This window comes from Ursus arctos, unplaced genomic scaffold (assembly GCF_023065955.2).
Source record: "Ursus arctos isolate Adak ecotype North America unplaced genomic scaffold, UrsArc2.0 scaffold_12, whole genome shotgun sequence".
Classification (NCBI taxonomy): domain Eukaryota; kingdom Metazoa; phylum Chordata; class Mammalia; order Carnivora; family Ursidae; genus Ursus; species Ursus arctos.
Window position 1 is genome coordinate 3,046,893 of NW_026622786.1, and position 13,131 is coordinate 3,060,023.

The 13,131-nt window shown below is 36.9% G+C and overlaps 1 protein-coding gene across 1 annotated transcript in view; it reads right to left on the minus strand.

The window, feature by feature from the left end:
• The window catches only part of VPS45 (vacuolar protein sorting 45 homolog), a 67,196-nt gene that overhangs the window by 17,916 nt on the left and 36,149 nt on the right, over positions 1-13,131 (minus strand). The window contains exon 14 of the mRNA XM_026486662.4: positions 7,759-7,890. Within this exon, the coding sequence (XP_026342447.2) occupies positions 7,759-7,890 (132 nt within the window). The remainder of the gene's footprint in view (positions 1-7,758; positions 7,891-13,131) is intronic.

A 13,131-nucleotide genomic window follows, 5' to 3' on the forward strand; every position in this document is an offset into this window, starting at 1 on the left:
AGGAGGCCTGTGGAACTTTGCTTCATTGTAACTAGTACTTGAATCACTGAAAAATATTTTCACAAAATGTTTTAAAGAAGGAAGATACTTATATGCTACATTAACAAAATGAACGATAAAAATCATATGATCAATCGCCTCATGAGATGCAGAAAAAACATTTGACAAAATTCAACAACCATTCTGGATAAAAATTCTCAACAACGTGGGTATAGAAGGAATGTACTTCAACACAATAAAGGTCACTATGACAAGCCCACACCTAACATTATACGCAACGGTGAAAAGCTGAAAGCTTTTCCTCTAAGCTCAGGAACAAGACAAGTATGTCCACTTTCACTACTTTTATTCAACATAGTATTGGAAGTCCCAGCCAGAACAATTATGCAAGAAAAAAAAAAGGCATTCAAATTGGAAAGTCGAAAGTAAAACTATTTGCAGATGACATAATATTATATATAGAAAACAATAAAGACTCCACCAAAAAAATATTAGAATGAAATTCTGTAAAGTTGCAGGATACAAAATCAATATACAGAAATCTACTACATATCTATACACTAATAACAAACTATCAGAAAGAGAAATTGAGAAAACAATCCCATTTACAATTGCATCAAAAAGAATAAAATACCTAGGAATAAATTTAACGAAGGAGGTGAAAAGACCTATACACTGAAAACTATAAGGCAACAATGAGAGAAAATGAAGACACAAATAGATGGAAAGATATTACATGCTCCTGGATTAGAAGAATTAGTATTGTTAAAATATCTATACTACCCAAAGCAATCTATAGATTTAATGCAATCCCTATCAAAACTCCAACGGCAGGGTGCCTGGGTGGCTCAGTTGATTAAGCGGCTGCCTTCAGCTCGGGTTATGACCTCAGGGTCCTGGGACTGAGCCCCACATCAGGTTCCCTGATCAGCAGGGAGTCTGCTTCTCCCTCTCCCTCTGCCCCTTCCCTCACTCATGTGCACTCCAGCGTGCACACGTTCTCTCCCTCTCTCTCAAAAGAAACCCCAAAACAAAACAAAAACAAAAACCTCCATTGGCATTTTCATAGAAATAGAATAAACAATTCTAAAATTTGTATGGAACTGCAAAAGACCCTGAATAAACGAAGCAATCTTGAGAAAGAAAAGAGTTGGAGACATCATGCTCCCTGATTTCAAACTATATTACAAAGCTATAGTAACCAAAACAGTACAGTATCAGCACAAAGACAGATCAGTGGAACAGAACAGAGATCCCCTCATGAATATATGGCCAATTAATTTATGACAAAGGCGGCAACAATATATAATGCGGAAAGGCCAGTCTCTTCAGTAAATGGTATTAGGAAATGGACAGCCACATGCAAAAGGATGAAACTAGACCATTATCTTATACACACAAATAAACTCAAAATGGATTAAAGACTTGAATGTAAGATCTGAAGCCATAAAACTCCTAAAAGAAAGCATAAGCAGTAAGCTCCTTGACATCTGGTCTTGGTGATAATTTTTTGGATTTAATACCAAAAGCAAAGGCAACAACAACAACAACAATAACAACAAAAAACCAAGTAGGGCTACATCAAGCTAAAAAAGCTTCTGCACAGCAAAGGAAATAATCAACAAAATGAAAAACCTACTGGATGGGAGAAAATACTTGTCAAATCATATATCCAATAAGGGGTTAATATCCAAAATACATAAAGAATTCATATAACTCAATAGCAAAAAAACCCCAAACAATCCGATGAAAAAATAGGCAGAGGATTTGAACAGACAAGTTTCCAAAAAAGACATACAGGAAACCAACAGGTAGGTGAAAAGATGTTCAACATCAGTAGTCATCAGGGAAATGCAGATTAAACCAGGACGAGCTATTGCTCACACCTGTTAGAATGGCTATTACCAAAAAGACAGGAAATAACAAGTGTTGGCAAGGATGTGGAGAAGAGGGAATTCTTGTGCACTGCTGAGGGAATGTAAATTGGTGCAGTCACTATGGAAAAGAGCATGGAGGTTCCTCAAAAAAATTCAAAATAGAACTACCATATGATCCAGCAATTTGACTTCTGGGTATTTATCCAAAGAAAACAAAAATACTAGTTCAAAAAGATATACACACCCCTATGTTCATTGAAGGATTATTTTCAATAGCTAAGATAAGGAAACATCCTAAGGATCCATCAACAGATGGACGGATAAAGAACATGTATATACATACATACATATGATGAAATAATATTCAGCCGTAAAAAAGGATGGAGTCCTGACATTTCTAAAAACACAGATGGACCTTGAGGGCATTATGTTAAGTGAAATAATCAGTCAGAGAAAGACAAATATTGTATGATCTCACTTACACATAGACTTTAAAACAAAGCAAAACGAAACAAAACCAAACCAAGCTCAGAGATACAGAGAACAGACTGGTACTTGCCAGAGGCAGCAGGTCTCAAGGGGTGGGTGAAACGGGCGAAGGGAGTCGGAAGGTGCAACCTTCCATTTATAAAATAAATAAGTCATGGAGATATAACGTAAAGCCTGGCAACTATAGTTAATAATAGTCATTGTATATTTGAAAGTTGCTAAGAGAGTAAACCTTAAAGGTTCCCATCACAAGAAAAAATGTTTGTAACTATATGTGGTGATGGATGATAACCAGACTTAGTGTGGTGATCATTTTGCAATATATATAAATATCAAATTATTATACCTGAAACTAGTATACCTCAATTTAAAAAAAGAAGGTAGTTAAGAAAGAGTAGTTTAAATTCAAATAACTGAATGGCAAGTTGAATTTCAGATTCAGCTAATGCATATCTTCTTTTGAAACCTAACGGGCATCTTCAGATACCTTTTGGCTTAAGATGAAGCTTACTTATACACAGGCCCCATTCTCACCAAAAATCAAATTAATTTCTGGAAACATACAAGGGAGAGAGGAAAGAACTGCTTCCTGTTCTTTATTTTTTGTCTACAAATAAGATTTTGTTTCAATACGCAGTAAAGTAATCTTGATATATTTTATTTAGTAAAAAACTTTTTAAAAAGTAAACTCTACACCCACCGTGGGGCTAAATGTATGACCCCAAGATCAAGAGTTGAATGCTCTACCAATTGAGCCAACCAGGCACCCACAATCTTGATGTATTTTAGAAATAGAAGGTATCCCAGGATGAAGGTTATTCAAATTGCTACATGAGAGGTAAGGGTACATGTAATTTTCTACGATGCAAGAGACCAATTTTGACCTATCTGCTATTACATTAAGTATCTTGTCCCAAATAATAAACTAGTAAGTGGTGGTGCTGGGATCTGACTGCAGAATAAACCTGTAGTGATCTCAAGTTTTACTTGAGAAATCAGGGAAATCAAGTGACCTGTATCCCAGAAATATCCTGCAACAGGCACTTCTCACTCTGGAGGGATAGTAGTTTCTGTATCAGCACATCACACTCCCACCGACAAGATGATTTTTTTTTCCTGTTTATTGGGAAATCCAATATCCCCACTAATCCATATCCTTGTGGGGCAGCCCATATCGCATTTCACATGATTCCAAGTATTAAAGGAGGACACTCATCATGCACATCGAAAAGTATACTGTTTCCTGATCACCAGTCTCTTAAAATAAAGCTTCTGTGCTGTACAGCTCTTGGGGGTCAATGCTATGTGTCAACTTATTCCTTTGGACTTCTCTGTAAGGAATAACCCACATATTACATAGGGAATTGTGCAATAAGCCTCCTGCACAAAAATTAAACCCTAACAATTCACAGAAACAAATTATTAAACTTTCTCTCCTCCAAATAAGGTTCTTTGCTAGCTCACAGTAGCCCCACTATATCCAGTTATAAAACTGATTTAAAAAAATTATTAACCTTTCCACTTACCAAGAGTCTAAGATTTCAAAATATATTAAGAGTTGCGATCTTACTCAATATGCTAGTAATACCCATGGTAGCCCACATTCATCATGCAAATGGAACCTTTCCGCTAAAAACTGAAGCTAAGTTGCTTTCTATTACTTAAGCCTTCACAATAACTGATCCCTGAAATACAAGTTCCATTATTATTTTTTTAAAAGATTTTATTTATTTATTTATTTATTTGAGAGAGAGAGAGAGAGAGAGAGAACACACAAGCAGGGGGAGTGGCAGAGGCAGAGGGAGAAGCAGGCTCCCCGCTGAGCAGGGAGCCTGATGTGGGGCTTGATCCCAGGACCCTGAGATCATGACCCGAGCTGAAGGCAGATGCTTAACTGACTGAGCCACCCAGGCACCACTATTTTTTTTTTTTTTTTTTTTACTGATAGTGATAAGTTTCACTGTTTACTTATTAGCTAGAGGTTATATCTTTATAAATATAAATGATAAACACCTGATTTTGGATCATTGATGTACTGCAAACATTAACTAAATTTTTTCCAGGTTGGCAATTACCATACTAACTCCCTCCTTCTCAAAAAGTTTCATTGGTTAGGGCCAGCGAACAATCCTGTCCAAGATTTTATCAAACCTTCTATTGCTAAGGCTATTGGTTCAAACATAATTCAGTGTACTGCTTAGCATACTGTTAGGTCAGACAAAGAAATACCAAAGCTGGCTAGTTGGAAGAATCTAGTCTAAAGCTTTTGCAAAGCTGCCTCACTTTCTTACTTTTATATAAAAGATTATTTAATTGCTCAAGAACTGGAAAGTATATGGGGTTATAGAACTAATGTGATTAAAGAAAAATGAAGGATTTGAAAACATGAGGAAAGAAGAAATTAACAAAAACATCAGGCAAACTTGAAAAAGAAGCAAAATGAACTTTTAGGCATTAAAACATAACCTTTGAAGTTAAAAACTGAAATGGACAAATTGAACACAGATGAAGACAGAATTATTGAACTGGAATATTGATCTGAAAAAATTACATAGAAGGCAGCACAGATACAGATGCATAATATAAATGAGAGGTTAAGAGACACGAAGAATAGATGAAGGCCTAACACATATCTCATAGGAGTTACAAAAGGGGAGAACAGAGGAAACAGAAAAGCAGCAATATTCAAAGAAATAACGACTGGAAAATTTCCAGTAATTATGCCAAACATGAATTTTTGTACCAAGTAGCATGAATAAAAATAAATCCACATTTAGATACACAATACTGAAACAAGAACACAAAAGACAAAAAGACAATCTTAAAAAGAATCAGAGAAGAATATATTGCCTACAACCCCAGAAACAATTATATGAGAGTAGACTTCTTAACAGCAAGAATTAAAAATAATATCCCATTGTCTTTTGACTTTTAAGTGCTGAGAATAAATTATCAACCTGGATTTCTAAACTTAATAAACTAAGATATTTTTAGAAAAAAAAAAATCAAGTGGATGAGAAGCTGAAAGAACTACTAAAGGATGTTTTTAGTAAGAAGAAGACTGGATCAGAAAGAAGGACCAGGGTGAAGAAATGGGGGCAGGGGAAAAGGGCAAATACATGGGTAAATCTAAACAAATAATGATAACTGAAAATAATGATGATGATTAATTTGGAGATTATAAAAACAAGATGGAACCAAAATGCTGGACAATGATAGCTTGTCAGTGGGAAGAAGCTGATTAGAGATCCTTCACAGGATCCTTCCAAGATCCTTGTATTATTTGTGAAAAGCAAGAAATAGATTACTTTTAACCTGTTTCTTCATTCATCCAACAAGCATCCTTTAAGAGCAAGTAAAACTAATTCATGGTGATAGAAATCATAATAGTGATTACTTTGCGGGAGCTGTGACAAGGAGGGGACATGAGGCATAAGGGAGACTTCTGGAGGTGCTGGTAACATTCTACTACTTGATTTGGGTGGTGGTTACACAGTTACATTTACTTTGTCATATTTCATTGAGTGGTCTGCTTATCATTTATACGCTTCTCTGTATGTAATGAAGTATGTATGTATATGTAATAGCTGCATAAATCATAAAAGGAAACTACCACACAGTTTACTACAAAATAAAACTTTGATAGATTATAAAGTTATAACTTTAAATGCAAGTCCTAAAAATGATGGAAAAAATACAGGTTAGTATTTATATAATTTTGGCTGGGAAAGGACTAAACATGATACCAAAGGCAGAAATCAATGGTAGTTTTGACTACATAAAAGTAAAAAAATAAAATATAAAAAAATAAAACTTTTATACAACAAAATACTGTGAATAATATAAAACAAAAACATCAAACAAGGAAAACGATTTGCAAAATTATGTAACAAATGGTCGATATCCTTAATTATATAATTAATAAAAATTACTGGGAAAAAAAAGGAATACCCCAATTCCAAAATGGGCAAAGAATATGAACTGGCAATTCAAAAAGAAATAAATAAATGGCCAGTAAGCTTTGGAAACTGACAAAGAGTTTAAGTAATTTGCCTAAATTCATGAACAGTAAGAGGGAAAGTCAGGATTCAAACCCAGGTAATCTTACTTTTAATTAATACTTGTTTAATGAATGAATGATTATATATTTAACACTAAAAGATGCTTATATTTACATCATAGACTACAAAATTCAGGTCATAAAACAGAATGTAGAAGAGATCCCTTATCTGCTGATATACTCACATAAATGTTTAGAAAAAAAAAGAACTGAAAAGATCAAATTTTAACAGTGGTGAGATTATGGGAGCTTTTTTTCTTTCTCTTTATATTTTCTGAATTAAAAGAATTCAGAATAAATGTGTATTACTTCGATAATAAAGGGGAAAAGTTATGTTAAAAAGCCAAATAATAATACAAAGGGAAAAAGTACACAAACACCACTAATGACTCCCAGTATATCCATGTGTATGTACATGTCTCAGCATGGATCTCTCAGGGTCTCTAATCATTAAGTTCAACTATCATGCCATGCTTCTCCAGTCTCCTCCTCCCGTCCTTCCTACCCTTAGTTTACAAATTAATTTTCCTAAAATACTGTGACCCTCTTGTAATTTTACTGCTTAAATAACTTTCAATGATTCTTCATTTTCTATACAAGAAAGTAAAAATTCCTCGGCCTGGAATTCAAAGCCTTTCACAATTCCGGCATTCAGTCAACCTTCTCACTAATTATGCACATTCCAGCTGGTTGACTATTTGCTGTTCTTTTTCTATGCCTGTTGCCTACAGCTTCCATAACTTGTTCATGTGGTTAACTCTGCCTAGTATGTTCTCTCCCTCATGTCCATTTTCTACCCAAGGTTCAGCTTATGCACTATCTTCTCCATGAAACATTTGCTAATTTTTCTTAGTCATTCTGATAATCCATGGCTCTTTAGTCTGTCTCTCTAGGCACTTATTTTGTTATTTTTTATGTTCTACCTTTCCTAATAGACAATGACTTCCTTGAGGTAGGATCTTTACCTTATTCATCTTTGTATTCTTCTTACTAAAAACTTATTGAATGAATGTAATTAATCAACAAAAAGAGAAAAACTCACAGAATTCAATACCATTATGTTTCAGTATTTTCAAAGTGCCAGTCTGTGGCTATAAGATTCCTCCTTTGAACGCAGGAAATATCAATTGTTAACGGTACAGGCTGGTCCTTACTTTTCAGGTCTTTGACCCAAACTGGGTGATTTATGAAACTAATGGAGTTAGATCCTTCATCTCTATTACACTATGAACTGATGCATTTGGTCTATCAGCAGTTTAGTCAGCTTTATAAATTTAAGCTTTATTCTCTAGGAAAGGGAACAGGGTCGTAGGACTGAACGTTCTCTCTTACCTTTTCGTGTTATGCACTGTGGTTCCTCCTAGGACAATCCTCACTCCAGGAGTGGTACGGTTCAGGTTATAAACTGTTAGAGCCTCTTCATAGGTGGCTCCTCCAATTATAAACACGATGATATCCTGAGGTCTGCAATAGTGAAGAAAGTTAACATCATAGATAAGAGGGGAAAAAGGCAAAGATTTGGTGTTACTATTATATGCACAGTTTTAATTTCTAAATCTTTCATTTTTGGTGAAGGAAGCAGAATTAAAGCAGAATAGAATAAAAGGCTTAAAAAAGTTTTAATTATCTGAAATTGGCAGGAAACAGAGCAGGAAATGCTGAATAGTGATTTGCTTTCTGTTTATGAGCGGATGTCTTATAATTTCTGTGCTGTGGATTTCAGAATAGCACAATAGTGTTTGCTGGAACCAAATGTAGAAATATTCTTTTATATTCAAGAGGCTGCAGAGTCCTTCACTGTGCCATGATATCAATATAGCAGTGATTTATACTTGTACTACACAACTCCTTTCGTATATAAGCCCTCTGTCAAATACTTAGTACAGTGTCATTACAATGGCCTCTGTCCAAGGACTTCAAAGTATTCTGGAAAGTACCAGTACATTAGGATGTTCCCGTAAGATGGAAACTAGAAACATTTAGTATTTTGAGTGTAAAAAGAGAATGGGACACATAAAATACTGGTACGTCTGGGAACTCCACCTCTTCTTAAAATCTTTGTTCTCAAATCCTTTGATAAACCAAGAAAAAAAAACCCCTGTGAAAACAAACAAAAAACTCTTGAGTATAGTTTTGATACTGGACATACTGACACAGCAGCTCAGTCACTTGCCTCATTCGGGTAGCACTGTGTAGCTTTACTGTGTGCCAGTCTTTATCAAAATGGCTTCATAACAAAAGTGAGGGCCTCCTATTGGCCCCTTCTATAGCTATCGACAAGAAGGAGACCATATCATTTCAAAACTGTTAAAGTTTGTCTTGTTTTTCTTTTCTCATGCCATCAAAAGAAGATAAAATTGCTTAATCTAAGCAAGCAAGTAATTTTGTTAAATGACTTAATGGACATTATTTAAAACCACATCAAGTAGAAGCATCCATTTTGGAGGTTACAGCACAAAATTAAATAGACGCCTCTTCAATCATACAGGCTTATGTATAAATCATGGAACCCCCCCCCCCCCATTTCCTTTCTCTTTGTCTCTTTCTAAAACACCTTAAAGGAATTAACTGAGAGAGTATTTATTCTTATAGCACTTCATGGAAACAGAATCAGATATTATGGCCAAAATTAAAACTATTCAGATAAATCTCCGAATTGCAGAGATACCCAATAAAAGGCCCCCAATGATGAAAAGGTAGTTATTTCACAATTATTTATTTATTTATTTATTTATTTATTTATTTATTTATTTAAAGATTTTATTTATTTATGTGACAGAGAGACAGCTAGCGAGAGAGGGAACACAAGCAGGGGGAGTGGGAGAGGAAGAAGCAGGCTCCCAGCGGAGGAGCCCGATGTGGGACTCGATCCCAGAACGCCGGGATCACGCCCTGAGCTGAAGGCAGACGCTTTAACGACTGCGCTACCCAGGCGCCCTACAATTATTTAGGTAGAGAGTCAATCACGGCACGTCTGTGTGAAATGTCTGGAACTTAAAATCATGCCTTTAAACACTAAACTTACTTTTTTTTGAGAGAGAGACAGATCATGAGCAGGGGCGGGGGGAGGAGGGAGAGAGAGAATCCCAAGCAGGCTCCATGCTCAGCATGGAGCCCAACATGGAGCTCGATCCCACAACCCTGAAATCATGACCTGAGCCAAAATCAAGAGTTGGATGCCCAACCGACCAAGCACCCAGGTGCCCCACAAACTTACTTTTTAAGACAAAATAAGCATTTAAGACTACTCACCTGAAACAATGTATTTAGCACTACAATGCTTCAGGAGTTACCTACTGTTATATATTCTATAGTCATTTCTGCTATTTTTAAAAAAAATATTTTATTTATTTATTTGAGAGAGAGTGAACAAGAGAGAGAACACAAGCAGGGGGAGTGGCAGAGGCAGAGGGAGAAGCAGGCTCCCCGCTGAGCAGGGAGCCCAATGCAGGGCTCGATCCCAGGATCCTGGGATCATGACCTGAGCTGAAGGCAGACACTTAAGTGACTGAGCCACCCAGACGCCCCTATTACTTTAAAATATTCTATTTTTGACTAGGTAAATGTTTGCATATAATTAAAATACAAAAGGGTATACTATAAAAAAAGTGAGTTTCCTTTCCAGCACAGTGCTCTTGCACCTCAGTTTCAATGCAGAGGCAAACACTACTACTTGCTTCTTATGTGTCCTTTTGGAGACATTATCTGTGTGTATATATAGGTAAATATATGCATATATACATATTCACATACATACATACTATGCATATATGTATATAAATGTATAGCACACACACACACATACACAAATAAAAGCATTTTACGTGCACTGTTCTGCTTCTTGCCCTTATCTTGGATCTAGTGTGGATTTTAAATTTTGGTAGATATCACCAAGTTGCTCCACAGATGTCATTCCACCAGCAACTCAGGAAAGTGCCTATTTCTCCACATCCTTTCAGCATCATGTATTATCAAGGCTTTTGGTCCTTCTAAGTTGATTAAGTTGATCACTTGTTCCTCCTCGATATTCTTTTTTTCTTTCTTTCTTTCTTTTCTTTTCTTTTCTTTTCTTTCTAGATTTCATTTATTTATTTGACAGAGAGAGACAGGCAGCGGGAGAGGGAACACAAGCAGGGGGAGTGGGAGAGGTAGAAGCAGCCTCCCAGTGGAGGAGCCCGATGTGGGGCTCGATCCCAGGACCCTGGGATCACGCCCTGAGCCGAAGGCAGATGCTTAATGACTGAGCCATCCAGGCGCCCCTCTCAATATACTTTCTTCACTTGGTTTCCAAGACATCACATTCTTGGTTTTCTTACTTCATTAGTTGCTCTTTTTCAGTGTTCCTTGATGGCTTCACCTCATCTCCCTGACATCTTAATGGTGGAGTCACTGGTCTTTCTTTCTTCTTCGTCTACAATCACTCTCTAGATCAACTTTGCCCAATGTAGTTACCATTAGCCACATATGGTTATTTAAATTTAAATTAATTAAAATAAAATAAAATATGCAGTTCCTCAGTAGAACTAGCCACATTTCAAGTGCTCAATAGTCGCATGTGGCTAATGTACCTTATAAGATAGCACATCGAGCACATTCCCATCATTGTAGAAAGTTCTATTAAACTTATTGATCATCCCTAGATGATCACACCCAACTTGTACGGTTTTAAATACATCTCTCTGCTGATGACACCCAAATCTCTATCTCTAGTCTGGACAGACCTGTCTCCTAAATGCCAGGCTTAAATATCTATCTACCAGACACTTCTACTTGGATGTTTAATAAATTTCTCAACTCAAATGTTCAAATTCCTAATCTCCCCCAAGCTTGTTTCACCTATAAGTTTCCCCATCTTAGTTGATGGCCAGTCTATCTTTTCAGTTGCTTAGGATAAAAACTTTGGAGTCATCCTAACTCCTCTGGAATGAAGCAGATAAATTAGAGACATAGAGAAAGAGAGGGAGAAATAAGCAGTGGCCAGACCATGGAAGGCCTTGTGTCTTATACGTCATGGGGGAGTCACTGAAGGGTTTTAACAGGTTACCAGGATCAAATTTGCTTTTTTTTTTTTTTTTAAGATTTTATTTATTTGTTTGACAGAGATAGAGACAGCCAGCAAGAGAGGGAACACAAGCAGGGGGAGTGGGAGAGGAAGAAGGCAGGCTCCCAGCAGAGGAGCCTGATGTGGGGCTCGATCCCATAACGCCGGGATCACGCCCTGAGCCGAAGACAGACGCTTAACCGCTGTGCCACCCAGGCGCCCCTCAAATTTGCTTTTTTGAAGGACAATTCTGGAAGCTGTGTGAGAATGAATTGGGGGATGCAGGTGGGAAAAGCTGGAGAACAAAAGGCCACTGTAAGACTTCTAGAAAGATATGATGAAAAATGGGACTAAAGAAATACCAGGAGTAGAGAGGAGGAACTGGATATAGGAGAGAGAGAAAAAAAAAAAAGAGGAGTCTTCAGTATTTGGTCAATGATTAAATGTGGAGGATGAGGATAACTTTCAATTTTCTGGTTTTGGTGACTAGGTGTAGCGGTCTAGGTTTGAGAAAAAAAGCAAGACTGATTTACCAAAAGTAAGACAAAAACATGTGTTGGAGATGCCTGTGGAACATCCCAGCAGAGATGTCCACTAAACATCCATCTGACATTTAGGCCTAATGACTTTCCTGAATATGGGTGCTGAAGCCATGGGAATAGATGAGTTCGACTTACCTAGGGAGACCGTGTAGAATAAGAAGAGAATTGAAAGACAGCTTTGGAGAGTCCTTAACAACTACAGGACAAGCAAGATGAATAGCCGGCAAAGGCAACTGAGAAGGAAATTGTCAGAAAGGTAGGAGAACCAGAAGGGTTCTAGCGAAGCGACTTTCAAGAAGAACAGAATGGTTAACAGTGTGAAATGAACAGTGGGGGTAAATAAGGTGAGGACTGAAAGAGACCACTGTGCATGCTGTTGTATATGAATTTGTAAGAAAAGGTCTTAGTGTATTATAGTGGAGTCAGAAGCCAGGGTGCATGGAGAAGACAGTGACCTCATCCAGGAAGCTTGACTATGAAAGAAAAAAGACAGGTTAGAGGAGAACCCACGTTCAAGGGCTTCATATTGCTTGCTTAATAGGAGAAACCTAAGTATGCTTTTGTAGTCTGTGGGAAAGTAGTTAGATGAGGAGAAGCTGAAAATATAGGAGGCAGGGAGAGAGAGGGAGCAAGCAAATAATCAATACAGGAAGGCTTCAGAACAGATGGTAGGAGTCCAAAACTAGAGTGCAGATGGAATAATCAGCTCTAAGTGGGGAAAAAAGGATGTATTTCCTTAAGAATGGAGGAAGGACATTAAGGTAGGTATATGTAAATAAGCTTATAAATATGGGGGCTAGACACTGAGGGAGTTAATGTCTAACAGACTTAATTTTTTTTCCTCTAGGAAACACTGCTGTGGGCTGGGGTGGGTTAGGTGATTTGAACAGAATGGAAAATATTCAAAGCCGATGTGGAGAAAGACAAAGAGAAAGAACTAAGGGTGCATAAAACTTTAACTGGGAAGGCCCAAGTGAGTTTAGAAACAATGAATTTGTAGTGGCACTAATCTATAATTTGTGTGTAGATACCAGCCTTAAGGCTAAGTTATTAATCCAATATTAATCTAGTGCTTTAGGCTGCAGGGAAAGAGGTTCTTTGTAATTTACAGGAAAGCATTAC